The 16,884-nt window shown below is 38.2% G+C and overlaps 1 protein-coding gene across 2 annotated transcripts in view; it reads right to left on the bottom strand.

Annotated features, from left to right (window-relative positions):
- The window catches only part of LOC126373544 (uncharacterized), a 214,569-nt gene that overhangs the window by 14,081 nt on the left and 183,604 nt on the right, over positions 1 to 16,884 (bottom strand). For both annotated transcript variants that reach the window (XR_007567327.1, XM_050019668.1), the window contains exons 15-17: positions 2,366 to 2,514; positions 1,219 to 1,330; positions 335 to 457 (exon numbers count right to left, since the gene is read on the bottom strand). Coding sequence is in view for 1 of the 2 variants with exons in the window: in XM_050019668.1 (XP_049875625.1) it covers positions 335 to 457; positions 1,219 to 1,330; positions 2,366 to 2,514 (384 nt within the window). In the remaining variant the exon portion in view is untranslated. The remainder of the gene's footprint in view (positions 1 to 334; positions 458 to 1,218; positions 1,331 to 2,365; positions 2,515 to 16,884) is intronic.

The following is a 16,884-nucleotide window of genomic DNA, read 5'->3' as shown; positions in this document are numbered from 1 at the left end:
TTTTGTTGCACCATCCCGCATCTACGTAAGTTGTAAATGTTTGTTTCCTTTTGTTGGTTGCCTGGAAGAAATTGCTCTAGAGCAATAAGGCCGCCCAAATTGTACTGTATTCATGTGTTATGTCTGATTGTTGAAATTTTAGTTCTGTGCAATAAAGTATATTTGATTTGATTTGATATTAACTCCGACATCACTTGTCGGTGTAGCGATCTCCATGCTACTTTTAGGGCAAAATAGGCAGTGGTTTCCTTCTTGCCTTCCGCCCCACTCACTCTTAATGAGTTATGAGCTAAATCATCCTCCTCTTTTTTCATCCACCTGTTTTGTTACTCACAGGGGTAGTGCTCTTGCTGCGCCCGCTGATCTCTGAAGATGCGTTGCTGTGCCGTTGTCTGCCGTCACGGGGCCGCTCCGGCGCAGGCGACTCCCGACAAGAACCGTCCGGTTCGTCTCGTGTCTGTAATGATATATTGAGGTCTAAGTCTGTTGTGTTACCAGTTATGATAGTTACCAGTTACGAAAACTTCGGGTTAAGCTAGCCGGCCTCCTACTCTGACCAGACACGTATCACCTGGCTGGAGTCGCTCACTGGGCCTCCCTCACAGGGTCTCACCCGGTGGGCTGACTCGCCGGCGCAGCGGTACCATCCCGGACACGATATTGATATTATGACGTCGAGGAGACAACTACTGGATGACAACGTTGGATCATCGATCCCTAGTACACACTACCAACTTGTGGCTAGCGGGGTACTATGCTCTGTCGATACCCCGGAAACCTATCCTTTGGCGGCAGCACATCTTCGCCGCCTCCATCCATCCACATCCTCCGTCTTCATGCCAATATAAATAGTTTATTATAAAAGGGCTCCACACACAAAAAAAGACATATCAAATTTCCACTTAACAAAAAAAGCAAGACGGATTTTTGTTGAAATGATCATGAGGTGATAGTGGACGTCCCGAGATAAAAGGGTCTCACTCAGCAAAAGTCGCGTATTCGCATTTTTTGTCTTCTCGCTTTGCACTTGAAGAGATTACAGGCGACAGTTACGTGTACAGTCATGAGCAATATAATGTACCCACTTCAGGACTCTGTCGCACTAACATATTTGACATTTAGTGAGACTTTCAGTTCAATTTGTCAAAAAAGTTAATGTGACATGGTACCAAAGTGTATACATATTAATGCTCGTGACCGCATATCCATGGAATATACCTTGGTGTGTGTGGGTGTGGGCATGCTGGCAGCGCCGCTGCTGACCAGCCGGAGTTGTTGCCGAATGTTGGCCTTCTCCCGCGCGCGCTTGCGCTGGAACTCTTCCTCCACTCTGTGACACAAAGAAATTATATATTATTGATGAAAAAAATGTATAATGACAGTACCAAAGGGCGAAAACTTGTTTCTTTTACCCACAAATACTCAAAGTGTTGAAAGAAAATAAAAGTTAGGTAAAAATAGACAGAGATGGTGTCCTCCATGACATGATAGACTATCTACACTACATGGGCGCCAGACTGAAACGGATCGGTTGATCCTGTTTTTTCTGTGACATCGCCGTTGTGTTAAAATCGCTCAATTCATTAGATAAAGCAATTCATCATCATCACCAGCCCATTAACGGCCCCACTGCAGGGGCACGGGCCTTCCCTATGGATGGATAGGGAGATCGGGCCTTAAACCACCACGCGGGCCCGGTGCGGATTGGTGGTTATTAACGACTGCTAATGCAACCGGGACCAACGGCTTAACGTGCCTTCCGAAGCACGGAGGAGCTCGAGATGAAAACTTTTTTTTGCGGTCACCCATCCTATGACCGGCCTTTGCGAATGTTGCTTAACTTCAACAATCGCAGACCGAGCGCGTTTACCGCTGCGCCACCGAGCTCCTCAATCAATTATTCAGGGGTATTTAGCTGAATCAGAAAAACGATTGGATTGGATCTATAGATAGCACGCGAAAAAAAATTTACATGAGGTGGTTTTTACAAAGTATAAATGTCTCAAAAAGCAAAACTTATGCGGGTTTTTTTGTGGTCTTTTATTTATTGATTGTGATGGATGTAACTGAAGAGAAGAGCAAGAGAAGTGTGTCAGGATCGAAGCAAATGGAATTCTATAGTCTCTGCTTACCCCGGTGGGAAATAGGCGTGAGTTTATGTATGTATGGATGTAACTCTGACTACCTCATCGGGTTATAGTCAAGAGCTCATGTCATGTAGAATAAGTTAATTGTAACTAACATTATACGTATTATAAGTAAATTAAAGGACGGTATATGGAGTTCGAAATAATTAATTTGAATTTGGAATGCCATTTTGGCAATCTACAATAAGAAAATAAAGGTCTTTGATGCGTTTACCCACCGTCTCATGGCCTCCAGCTCGGTGCGTCGCTGCTGCTCCTTGAGGTCAGCCTCTTTGGACAGCTTCTCCGCCAGTCGCCGCCTCTCCAGCTGTCTCACTGTGGACTGGAACGTGAACCGCTTGCCGCGACTTGGTGCTGATGAGTTGCGCTGTAACAAGACCATAAGGTTAACAAGACATCCATGCTGAGGTCTTTGGTGGCTCAGTGACCATCTGTAACATGAAGATAGGTGAATAAGACCTCCTTGCAAGGGTCTTTTGCGGTTGTGACCACCCTACGGTTGCAGATGTTGGTCATTGCCTTACGATGAATAAGAATTCCAACTAGTCAAATCAGTTACTTTTTACTATACGTCTAACACGAAATTAGTATAAATTAAAACAAAATAAATATTATTTTTTTTTGTAATTAGTAAAACATGTAAACGTACTTTAAAGAATTTACGTATACTTGGGTTCTAAAGATGTAACGTAATGTTATGATATTATTGTAACGAGGGAGCAATTTTCATTCGCTTCTCGCATAAGCCTTATTCAGGCTTTCCACCACACATGGGTAAGCCGACATGACGTCACTTTTTAATTTAGGTATAAGTTTCTGTGTTCGTTTTCCATGTTTCTATATAGAAAATATTTCGTGTGTGCGTTGATTTCTGATGTGATGTCATTATAATGTATATGTCACCGTAAATTTGTAAATAACGTTAGATTATAATCTATCGATTTGAATCTCGCGAGATTGTGAACTGTCGAATAATTATGAATCGTATCATATTGCTTACAATTTAACGTATTATTTTTCGGTAGATTATAATTTATCGAAGTGAAACCGTCAAATTGTGATACGAAACGCACCTCGCGTGCTATACCATAGAGTTACAAAACTATTAGAGTGAGCATAATGTTAATTTGGGATTCTCTTAAAATGCATAAATGTTTTTGTCATAATTTTAATTATCATAATCCTTTTTGCATAACGTTTTTAGCATAATAGTTTTACTTTCCCATAATAACATCTAGGAATACTGGTTTGTTAGGTATAACTTATTTTTGGGATTAATAAATAGATATCCATAATTCTTTTTTAGAATAATAGTGTTTTGTCATAATTTTTACAAGGCATAACAGTAGGTTAGGGTGCGGCGGGGGTGGCCCTAGGGCCACCCCTATGCCGCCAGCATGTTTATCTTACACACGAAAAGTATACTGAATGATACGTTTCAGATTTTTTAATTTTGATACATTTTTTCTTACCATGTGATGTCAGAATTATTGATTACTTACTAAATAATTAATAAATACGTACTCGATTTCACAATCTTGAAGAGCATTTATTTTATTTGACTGACACCTGTGTTTTATTCCTAACTTTATGGACACAGAACGGTCTACTGTATGGCCGACCAATCAGGGACAGCCGTCGGACAGTTGACAATTTGACAATTGTAAGATTGTGATTTAACAGTTTTACTTCGATAGATTATAATCTGACGAATAATAATACGTTAAATTGTAAGCAGTATATTACGTTTCACAATTTTTCGACAGTTCACAATCTCGCGAGATATATAATCTAACGATATTTACAATTTTACGGTGACATATATATTGTATATGTAATCCGTGTCTGTGGTGTCCTAAATAATAAATGTTTCTTTCTTTCTAAAAAAATAAGTGTTTTGAACAAAATAAATAAATAAAAAAAAGTATAAAAAGCATAATAAATAAATAAATAATGTGACGTATTAGAAAAACGTGATAAAATGTCGGTCTTATTATTACGTTTTTCTTGTTTAAAATTCATAAATAAGATAAATAAAAAAAGATAATGTTTTTCGCTAGTTTTAGATCTGTTTTTATTTAGTAATCAGAATTGCTGGTGGATTTTAAAGGACATTCCGTTTTAGGATTTTAACTGGCCGGAAGCACGAGTAGAAGGGAGAGCGCAGACTGTGTCTATATTGCACTTACGCGTAGGCGACACACGAAACACATTTTTATACAGTGTCCGGAGTGTGCCTTGAACCTTAAAACTAGTGGAGTTACTCGTAGCTGTCGTAGGTAAGAAAATATTAAGTAAATGGTGAAGACGTCTTAACAATAACTGCGTTCCAAAACACACATTTTCCGTTCCAATAACTCGTATACTTCCCAAACTCTTCCTAAAGATACCATAAACGATTTGAATTGCGTCGAAATACAGTTAGACAAGTCGAAAGAACCTATTCAATAAAGAAATACATTATAAAGATGACTCACTAAATAACATTAAAGAATCATCTTCATTCATTTCCAACGTCCGTACAATTGACGATTATCGCACTTTACGTGAGGAAAGTAAGAGCTTGACCGCTCCTTTGTTAAAATAAAAACCACAGGTTTCTGAATAGAGATGTGATGAAGTTGGTATTTTCAATGAATATTTTTGTGTGGAAAAAAATGTAGCAAATGATTTGCGATTAGCACCCTGAAGTAGAGCTTATAATGGTTACGGCAAATAAAGAAAATAAAATAAATATTACATAATTATTATTATAATTCGAATCAGAGGAGTTCCTGCCTACCGCAATCAGAAATAGGTGATGATACGACGTTTAAGTTAATATAAAAACCTTTTTCAAATACACTTTTATGTACAATCAAAGAGCAGAAGTTCAGTCACTGATTCCAGCAAATTATTTGTAAACAGTGGTGAAATTGTGAACCATTATTATAAAATTTATGTTTTTGTTGGTGATTTTGGTCTGTCTGTAATCAGGAGCTCTTAAGTGCAACATGATAATTTACCTATTACAAAAAAGTAAATAAAAGCACCTTACTCGTAACTGTTCGTATCACCGTATCCGAAACCCAACTACCGCGTCATCCCTAGCAACCCTAATTCGGCGTGAGGCGCGAAGGCTGCGTAATCAGAGCGTGTGACCATCAGATGGGCGATAGCGACGTTTAGCATGCTCCACGCTGCTTCCTCGTTACTGTCTGCTTGGTATGGGGGGCAATTTACAAATTGGGACCCAAGATGTCACTTAGAAATAAATTTAAAGAAATTAATATTTTAACTTTGGCATCACAATATATCTTTGAAAACTTAATATATGTAAAAAACATATAGGATTATTTGCAAAAAATAGCGATCGGCACATTGTTAATACCAGGAATAAAAATAAACTTGCTTTACAAGTCAGTCGATTAAGTACATAAGATTACTAAATCTTTTAAGGGGCAATGTATACGTTTTTACAATAAGATTCCCATTGACATTCAGAATTTGCCTTTCAACTGTTTTAAGACAGTAGTTAAACAAAAACTTTACAAAAAAGGTTATTATAAAGTTAGTGATTATTTAGAAGATATGAATGCATGGGATTAACTGTCTGAGAACTGATATTAGGCAGCTAAATTACTCAATTGTATACCAATATTTTATGTTTATTTTTATTTTTTTAAAGAACGTCTAGGGCTCTGTGCCGAGGTTTTTCTTGCAGCTTCTTTTCCCCGGCTATACAGGTTGTGAGAAGCTGCAGTAGTTTTAGGCGGATGAGACGTTCGTTATGTAAAAATTGACGATTCAAAGTGTAACTATGTTACCTACTGAATAAAGATATTTTTGAATTTGAATTTGAATTATGGGAGATGGTAGACGTAATCTCACGACTATATCCCAATTGGGGTAGCCAGAGTACGACCATCGCAAGATGACCTAACCTACACCTCACCGAGGTTTCTGTTAGATCAACGTGATAATGAATAACACATTGGTGCAAGTACGGCACCGGTACCCATGACTCATGTAACGACTACGAACTTACATCAGTAAGTAGTAACCGGGACCACCGGCTTAACGTGCCTTCCGAAGCACGGATCGTTTTACATTCGGACAATCAGGTGATCAGCCTGTAATGCAAAAATACAACCTAACCGGGATTCGAACCCGGGACCTCCGGATCGTGAGCCCAACGCTCAACCACTGGACCACAGAGGCCGTTACACAGAACATTAATCAAGTAAGTTATTATTATTTTATTATTAACAAAAGTAATTATTTTGATACTCGACCGAGAGGCCAAGTTGCGCAAAAAAGGATGCCCTAGATAGTATCAACGAATTAGCAGCGTACATCCTGCTGTTAGTTATCTGCTTTATGCATAACATGAACTTCCTTCGGGTTATGTATTTTAATGGTTTCTTTTTATATAAAGGCTGTTAGTGACACCGTAACGAAAACTTTGAGCGAAGAAAAAAAAAACACTAACATTTTCATGAGTTTTGAGATGGAAAATCCCACTGTTGTTGTAGTAAGCCAGTCTTTAAAACTAAATTAAAGTTGTTTTTATTGAACTCATTTGATGAACATATTGAATAGTTGGTAGATTTGTAGCATTTAAGAATTAAGTTTAAAACTTGCTGTAATAGATATAAGTAAGTAAGTAATGAGTGCATGATTTCGCCAACAAACTGTCTTTCAGTTTGGCGAATGTGTTTAAAATTTTAAACGGTACTTACATTGTTATTAAAAAAAATAACTTGATATTAAATCATCCCTTTCAGTTTTCGGCACGATGTCACTACCTTTACGTACTTGTACGGGGTGTAAGTGACATCGTAACGAATACTGAGGGGGAGGATTCAGCTCATGATTTTGAGTTAATATAATATTAACTCAGAACCATGACCTGAATCATTAAAATCATGAGCTGAATCATCCCCCTCAGTATTCGTTACGATGTTACTTACACCCCGTACAAGTCGTACAGTTAGCTGTAGGTAGGTTGCTGCCCCTTGATAGGATTGATAGACCTTGTACCTACACTAAACTAACCATTTACTTATTTTTAAACGGTCGACGAAACTCAATATTTGTTATGTCCATAACTGTGCCGAAATCAAACTCGAACTGGAAGTAAATATTGGCAGACCCCGATTGGTTGACATCAAACACTGGGACCATATTTACTGAGGTCACTTGGACAACTTTATTTGGACCCGTTGTGTTTATGTTTCAATAACAACAGGAGGGGACTATAGGTACAGTTGCCCTGGCTTTTAGGGGTCCCAAAGTGTAATTATTCTTTGTTGCATAAAAATGGTGTGTGGAACCTCTGACTGCAAGGTCGCAGGTTCGAATCCAACACGGGCCTAAACCTATGATTTTCGAAATCGTTTTTACAATTCATGTTTAGATCATAAATATAATTATCACACGTGCTCTGCGGCAAAGGAAAACATCGCGAGGAAGCCCAAATAACCAACAAAATGCGTTTCGGAGGTATGTGGCCTAACCTTGGGCTGGTTTTCCCTTCGCGGGTTAGAAGGTCAGGCAGGCAGTCGCTTCTGTAAAAAACCGGACCTGACAAATCTTCAGGTTAGGTAAAGCGGACCCTGTGAAAAATGGGATAACGCTAGGGAGATAATGATGACCGCGTAAACATCAAACAATGTATAACATAACATAACATAAACTGCCTATATACGTCCCACTGCTGGGCACAGGCCTCCCCTCAATCAACCGGAGGGGGTATGGAGCATACTCCACCACGCTAACAATGTATAAACGGAAAACAAACAATGTATAAACGGAAAACAAACAGTGTATAAAGAGAAAAATTATAGCCTTTTAGTTCCAGCGGTGGCTTTATTACTCCACAGCAATTTCTTCCAGGCAACCAATGTACAAACAGACGCAGAGTTTTCTCGCTTCATGGCTTTGAAATAGAAGTGTAGCTGAGGCTACACTTTTAAACCTGTATTGATCTAAAGGTTTAAAAGTATACTGTGGCCCTCTACGTGAAATTAGTTCATTATAGCACTCGAATGGGCCCAATATGGACCCATTTTTTGTCAGAGTAAAGCCCTAATATTTCTGACACTGAGTCTGCCAACGATCGACAGGTAATATTTATTCTGAGAAATTGTCTGACAAATCTTTTGTCCTTTTCGAGGTATGAGGTGCTCGGGTTGTTTGAGTTTTGAGTGACAGGTATTTTGGTCAGGGTCTTGTTGTGGGTTGTTTTTTGGGTTAGGGTTTCCTTTTGAATGTTTATTATGTGCACGCAGTATTTAAAGAGCTTGCAAAAGGAACAAATTCGTCATCAATAATGACTTACTTACACGCAATTCTTTCGTGTCATTGAACTCATTTTACTTTATTTTTGTTAGCCTGGATCGTCCCACTGCTGGGCCTCCCCTGTGAGCCTCCATTTCTGCCTGTCCTGAGCTATCTTTCTCCAATCCGTCTGAAACGCGTCCAGGTCGTCTCACTAACTAATTTACGTAATCGTATCTGGTCCATGCAACGCATATCGCTGGCTGTTCAGCAGCATTATGGGTACATTTGCACCAGGTACGATTCGAGGCGGGCTTTTTAATTAATATAGTTTAGTTGAAGTGTTAATTGTACATAATTTATTTTATTTTTGTTTTGTTTTATATTTTTCAAATATTTTTGTTCTGTAACTGTTTTGTTTATGGAGTAAATAAAGTATTTACTTAATATAATAATTTTATTATGAGTGAAGTTCCTCCGGTTCGCGGAGGTCCATGTTGCTTTATGTTGCAATCGCAAAAAAATTAAGAATCCACTATTTTACTTCCATGTTTTTATTATTTCTACACTTCTTTTATTTTATTATCTTTTGCATGAAAACTTAATGACAATGGAAGAAGCAAAAGTGGTGTGGTAGGATCGTAGTATAGAATCCCGTGGTCTTTGCAACGGGAAATAGAATCAATCATTATGAATTTTAATGTGGTTATTCGTATAGCGTATTTACTTTTATGATTGTATTCTATACATTTCCCTACTTATTTTGTTATGTATCTTTGTATAGTTTATTATTTTATCTATGGTATGGTTAGGTATTATTAGGTTAAAATTTTTTATGTGCAATCGGGTCAATTTTACAGAAATTAAAAATAAAACTTCCGCCTGAAATTTTTTTTATGACTGTGTGTTGAAAATATTAAAAGATAATTGATATTAAGAGTTTGTACTGAATGTTTTAGGAGCAAAATACTATTCGATCTTGACGAAAGAGAAATTTGGTGAGGGCGACACATAAGAGCTTTTAAATTGGCAACGACGAAATGCAACTTAAACTTCATTATAGAATAGAATAGAAATAGTTTATTATAAAAGGGCGCCAAACACAAAAAAAAGACAATAACATCATATCAAATTTCCACTTAACAATTACAAGAAAAGCACGACGGATGTTTGTCGAAATGATCATAAGATGGTGGTGGACGTCCTGAGATAAAAGGGCCTCACTCAGCACAAGTCGCGTATTCGCATATTCATATATTGTATTTATGTCTTCTCGCTTTGCCCTTGCCAGGTGGTGGTGGATGTACGTTACACAAATTAGTTTCTCAAAATCTGGAGGCCTTCGGTTCCAACCGGTCGTGTGATGTTAATCTATCATAGTAAAACGTTAACTAACAAGTAGTCACGTGCATCAAGATTGGGCACGCAAAATACATCTCGCATTGTTCAGGTGGTCATGCGCCAATGGAGTAGTGATGTGAAGAGTTCAACTGACTCACTCAGTTTTAGGAGTTTGTTTTTAGTGTGAGTGTAAGATAAAGAATAATAAACGTAGAGAACGGCAATTCTCCGCCCGGCACATAATTTTATTTTATATTAAACCTACCTGCCATTTGCCTATCCAATAATGAAATTGTTGTATGAAGTGTCCGGGGCGTAGTTTTAGGTAGGTAACAGAGTTGTTCCTAGCGGCGTTAGTAGTCATATTAGTTTTTCTGTCCCCTTGTTTGCACAAAAACCTATTTAGTTCAAGTTCTTGTATGTTCGAAATCCGATTTTGTAAAATTGTGTAGAAAAAAAATAGCTAAATCTGAATTGCATATTTAGTATTCTCACTGAGCCTGTGGATAGCTGAGTTTGAGTCAAGTGATCAAATCAGTTCATGTGAAAATGCCCGTCACTAGATCGCAGGGTGCGATGATTCGTGACGATGCGCCGACGCACAACCGCAGGCGCAGCGCGAAGGGCAAAAATATAAACACCTATCTTGATCGATGATGAGAACAAAGAATTCGTTGTGAAGGCAGTGTGATTAAATCATTTAGCAGGTTACCAACTGATATAGACGTAGATAGTATCATGTTTACGTATGTTACGTGTGAGAATTTTCCTCTACGTGCAATTCTTGAGCCTATGGTTTGTTTCTACGCAAGAATGGGTACCTATTTAGGTCTTTTATGTTGAGAAACTTACTTTTTACATGGTTTTGTCCTTAATATATATCTCCCAGAGATATAAATTATTCTGGACTTCACATTGTTTGAGGTTTACGCGGTTATTGTCATGATTAAAACACATTATACAGTGTTGAAATATCGGGAGTCTCATATCCCTGATTAACGCGGTAAGAATCCGGTATTATGACTTAATCTTTATTAACTTTACGATTCATGAGAAGTACGTCAGGATGGAAGCAAATGGGATTCCATAGTCTCTGCTTAACCCGGTGCGAAATAGGCGTGAGTTTATGTATGCATGTTAACTTTATTAATGCTATAACATCCAAGTATATATAACCTACTCTATCATGAAATTGTCGAAAAATAATTTGAAATCACAAAGTCGATTTTCTTTTATTTAGAGCCCGAGCTAGTAGAGAAGTCGTTAGTCAAGTAAATTTGCGACGAGGTCATAATAAATCTAGGTGAAATTATATCTTGTCGTTTTGCGATATAGTCTAGTCATATTGCTATCTAGACAACCCGAGACCAAACATAAAATAAAGCAAAATTGAGACACGACCTATATATATATGTTCAGTACGAACAACGTTACGTCAGGATCGAAGCAAATGGAATTCCATAGTCTCTGCTTACCCCGGTGGGAAATAGGTCTTCCCTCATTTAGCGCTTATCGCTATCGACTAACTAGGGTCGATTAATTCTTTCAAATATTTTTCCTCTCAGACGACGCCCTGAGCAGAGGTTCGGGCCCAACTGGGCACCCTCAGGCCTGTTGTCTTAAACGTTGTACCGGGTGAGAGCCTTCAGCGCTCCCCATTTGTCCGGCCAAGTAGTTAATGCCATCTGCGGCAAATCAACAATAAGTCACGTCAAAAAAAAGGTGGGAAATAGGCGTGAGTTGATATATATGTGTATGAGACACGACCGCCAGTGACAAATAACATCACCTTAGGAATACCATTTCATGCTTTAGATCATCCATTGTGTCGTCAATTTAAACTGGAACGGCTTTACCAACACATTGCGAAATTATCTGAACAAATGTTTTCTATTGCCGAGTATGACGACTTCACGACCCGTATATGCTGACCTGTTTCATCTTTATACTATAGTCTGCCACAGAGGTCTTCATGTTTTGGTTCTTGGAGTGAGGATCGTGCTACCAGTCTAAATGAGATTACGCGTGTGCTTAAATTGAGTTGTTTTAGTAATGCGATTGTATGGGATGGATGAGAGACAGGGGTCTAGGTAATTTGGTTGTTATATGTCGTCGAGGACGCCACTCGATTGTTTTGCGTGGGTTTAGAAATAGTTTTGTTAGGTGTTTACACAATGTTATGTATAAGTGTAACATTGTATTGTTATGGGAACGTTGTAAGCATATTCACTGAAATATCCGTTGTTTAAGTATGTACTTACGCGCTAAAATGATTACCAAAGACGCAAGTAAATATATTTTAGAAAGAAACAACTTGCTTTCTGTGACAGCTGCTCTGCGTGTAGGAAGTGTAAAAAAAATGGATCTGCTTTCAGCGTAAACCGGAAGAAACTGTAAATATTGTGCCTGATTCCTGCAGACACGTTATTATTCATAATATTTAAATATATGGACATGTATAGGTAGGTATCAACTCAGAATCATGGTCTGAATATCCCCCTCAGATTCGTTACGGTGTCACTAACACCCGTACGTACTTGTATGGGGTGTTAGTGACATTGTAACGAATACTGAGGGGTATGTATGATTCAGCTCATTATTCAGAGTTAATATCAAGTGGAATTTTCCATTGCAAAAGTATAGAATTTAAAATTAATAAAAAAAAAACATGAATTTTGCTAATTCCACTTCATATCAATTCAAAATCATGGTCTGAATCATCCCTCAAAGTTTTGGTTACGATGTACAAAAGTCGCAAAAGTATGGAACGGAAAACAATTTAAAATATCACAAATAAAATTGAATTTTACGACAGGAAATTCCACTTGATATCAACTCAGACTCATGGTCTGAATATTCCTGTATATATACACAGTATGTATGTGTGTTTATAATTCTATGTCACTGGACATTGTTCTAATTGACAATGGTAAGTATTCAGGGCATGCCATGTTTGGCTGGTCCCTCCACATTGTGCGCCATAAAGGACGTCCTTCGACGACCCCATACAATAGAATGTAGCTGCTAATAATAATATAAATACGCTGTTATATGACCTAATGGTGTACAGTGTATGTATATAGGTATGTAAACTGTTTATGGGAGACTGCCCGGTTGTCAAACCTTAGTTTAATAAATCGTAAACAGGAAAAATACCTATCTGCTTAGTAAGAAAAATAACTACCTATATATTTGAAATCTTATTAATGAACTAAATAACAATGTGAACTATTTTCTTCGCTTTCCTACTTCTTAGGTGCTTACGCTTATTTAAGACTAAAAATAGGGGGGGGGGGGGGGTTAGGTCGGCGCTACGAATTGATGCGGGGCGGAGAAACACCGTTCTATACGTAGTATTGCCTATTCTTTACTCTATACCGATAAGCAACTGAGTCCATTCTATGTCTTTCTTTGCTCCCAATCCATCAAAGAACAACATATTCAAAATTCAAATTCAAAAATATCTTTATTCGGTAGGTAACATAGTTACACTTTAAATCGACAATATTTACATAACGAACGTCTCATCCGCCTAAAACTACTGCAGCTTCTCACAACCTGTATAGCCGGGGAAAAGAAGCTGCAAGAAAAACCTCGGCACAGGGCCTAAGACGTTCTTTAAAAAAATAAATAGACATAAAATATTGTTATACAATTGAGTAATTTGAATAATATAACATACCATCACACCTGTATCCCCGAAGGGCTAGGCCGAAGTGTATAGTAAAATTATAATATATACCTACACCATCTTCACACACAATGAAGCAAAGAAGTGTACGCTATTCCAGTGGACAAACATGCAAACATTGCTTACTTAAACAGGTGTTAAGTTAGATGTGGGTTTCATCCATAACACACTTGTATGATTCTACGAACTGTTTGCGTTCTTAATACGAATTGCACAATTATTTTTACGTACATTGCTTGTGGCGGAAAAAAGTACATCATAACGTGCTCAAGAAAATAAGCGATGTGTAGTAAAGTAAATAATTAGTTATAAGGTCGTGTATGGGATTTGAACGTGTATTGAATTTTCGTATGTTTGACTTATTTCGAGGTGAAATAGAAAATAAATAGACTGTTTTGGTTTCGAAATAGTTAGCTGTGGCTAACCACAGCTAACTGTTTATTACCTAAGTAATAAAGCTCTTTTTACATAAGTTTTGTGCCTTTTCACTGTCGGGGATAGTATCGGCGTCCGAAGGACGTAATATATAATTATGATCCCGACGACCCGATTACTCTAGCCAATCAGCTCGCGATACCAAACACTTCAGGACCCCGATAACGACCCCGCCGGCGTGGTCGACGATTTCCCTCATTCAGCGCTTATCGCTATCGACCCACTCTTTATTCTGATCAGAATAATAATGGGTGGAATATGTGTTGTGCCTGGGTGTAATAACAAGGGTCGTAATTCTATACCCAAAAACAAAGATGAACAGGCATGTCTTAAATCCATTAAATTAGAAGCTTAAACGAAGGCAGCGTTGTACAGCGCCATCTATATTTTTATTAGGGAACGTAGCCTGGAATGTCCCTCATTGAAATAAGTAATAAGCGAATAAATTCGATATGGCCTCTATTTCCAACGCATATTGCACCGAAAACTATGACAAACCGCAGTATAGTGAGATAACCCACAGTCAAACGTGAAACTAACCGTTACAGAGAACGGTTGTCACTGCGCCTGCGCACCGGTTATTAGTTAATCTGACAAACGGATCGCGCGGTTACGGCGGTAAAACTCGTTAACTTTAACTGAGATTGAGTTGCGGAGTATAATGTTCGGGGTTTAATGTAGAACCCTTGCCCAGGGATACGGGTGAAGACCTCAACGGTTGCGGAGGCGGAGATGGCAATGCAGGACAGAAGGGGCAAGTCACAGGGACCGTACTTGGAACCTGGCAGAGGGTAGCAGTAACTATCAGTACTATTTAGAGGCGGAGGACAGGAGTCCTAGTACGGCTTTGACATATATACTACTCTGGGCGCCATCCCACTCGCGTCAGACAGAGTACTGCGGGGCGGAAGGCAAAAGGAATAACACTGCCCTATTTTCCACTAAAAAGTAGCATGGAGAATGCTACACTGACAAGAGCGTGGCCCTTAAATTAGTGATCATGAGTTGAGGAGCTTTCCAGCGATGAGTCTTCATGGCTGTGAACTTCATGGGGATAGGGGGAACCATAAGTCACCAAAACCGGGCAACACTTGTACTACGCTCACTCCTCGCCAGCTATGTTTAAGTTCCATGTAATAGGGAGCGACGCTATTGTCATTTAATAGGTACAAATGTAGAAAACCACGTGATATCAATTATCTATAATCCAAACATGAATTTGAAATCATAAAGTCGAATAGTCGACACAATCTTTATTATTTTTATTCTTGGTTTTCTGTTTTCATTGTGTATAATTAAGTTGTTGTAGTGCCCTTACAGGGTTCTTCTTTACTTGTACTTTCCTCTACTTTTAAGACCTCTGTAAAAACATCAGGAATGCAATAAATATCTTATCTTCATCATCATTATTAATTTAAGAGACACGCTCTTGTCGGTGCAGCAATTTCCATGCTACTTTTTAGGGAAAAATAGGGCAGTGGTTTCCCTCTTGCCTTCCGCCCCGCAGTACTCTGTCTGACGCAAGTGGGATGGCGCCCAGAGTAGTCTATTACAAAGCCATACTAGGACTCTTGTCCTCCGCCTCTGAATAGTTCTGACAGTGAGTGATCTTATCTTATCTTAATTCAGTGGTTGGTAGGGATTTGAACTTGTGACACTGGGATGTAAGTTATGCATTCTCCGAACAGGGTTATTGCGGATTTACAGATAGACACAAAGAAGTAAAATGTTAGAAAAGTTTATCAAGTCACCTCTACAGTTTTTAGTGTAAAAACATTGTGCACTCGATGCTCAACCCCGTGACGGATAAAATGGGAAGATTACAGAATTAACTAAAACTTTTAAGCTGGTAAAAGATAATATGCAGATTAACTCACACTTTTAAGCGTAGATCTGGTCGTAAGTAGCCTGGTACACATTATGATTGTACGTAATACAGGGGGGGAGGTTAAAAAGGCAATATTGATATTTGAGATTGGTTGAAATTTCGCACTTACTGTTATATGCGCAAATGTGACATTGCAATATTCCTTTTTAGATGAATTGCTTTCATGTAGCGTTATTAGACCTCCTGTAGGCTCTGCACGTTAACCGAATTATATCGAGGCCTTCGACCAATAGCCGTTTGACGTCCATCTACGTAGATAGCATTCGTATCGTTTATTGGTCGAAGCGTTCAATATAAATCGCGTCGCGCGCGTTCGTTCGATATATCTCGCTCTTTTTAAGTAATTAAGATGTAGATCATTAAGAACCAATGGAGAGATGTACCTACCAGATCAAAGACAACAATCAAAAAAGAAGATAATCAAAGAGCAAAAGTTCGGTCACTGCGGCAAGCGAATTATTTGTAAACAGTAGTGAAATTATGAACTATTCGTTTATTTACCCCTTTTGCTAGTTGTCATAATTATAAAATTTATGTTTTTGTAAGTGTTTTTGGTCTATTACAGAAAGAACATGTAACCAAGAGGTCTTAAGTGCAACCAGTTAATTTATTACTTTTGCGAGAAACTGATAGGATGGCACCTTATCGTACGTAATGGAAAAAATAAAACTCAAAGATGAGAACTTTTCCCAGAAGTGTCAACACGTGTCTCGAAGTATAAAACTCCACGTTAAAGCAATTCATGTAAAAAAAACAATATTACAATTTACTATTTGCGCATGTAAAAGTAAGTGCGCAATGACAACAAATGTCAAACAGAATAAAATATGACATTCGCATGACTACCTTTCCACGATAAGTAATTACCGCTTTTATAACGTGATCTAACCGTTAACAATATAATCGATCGCTAAATGTCTGTAACATGCGGACACGCATGCGACTATGGTTCCGAATTTAAATTATACTATGACCTAGAAACTTGCAAGTCAATGTGCTTGGTTTAGATTTTTCAACAGAAACACAATTTGGTCTAACAGAATCTTCAGTGAGACATGGGTCCTTGGTTCATTTTGCTATGGATGTACCTTTGACTACCCAATTGTATTAAAGAAGGAAAT

This window comes from Pectinophora gossypiella, chromosome 2, assembly GCF_024362695.1.
Source record: "Pectinophora gossypiella chromosome 2, ilPecGoss1.1, whole genome shotgun sequence".
NCBI lineage: Eukaryota > Metazoa > Arthropoda > Insecta > Lepidoptera > Gelechiidae > Pectinophora > Pectinophora gossypiella.
This window is presented reverse-complemented; position numbering and strand designations above follow the sequence as displayed.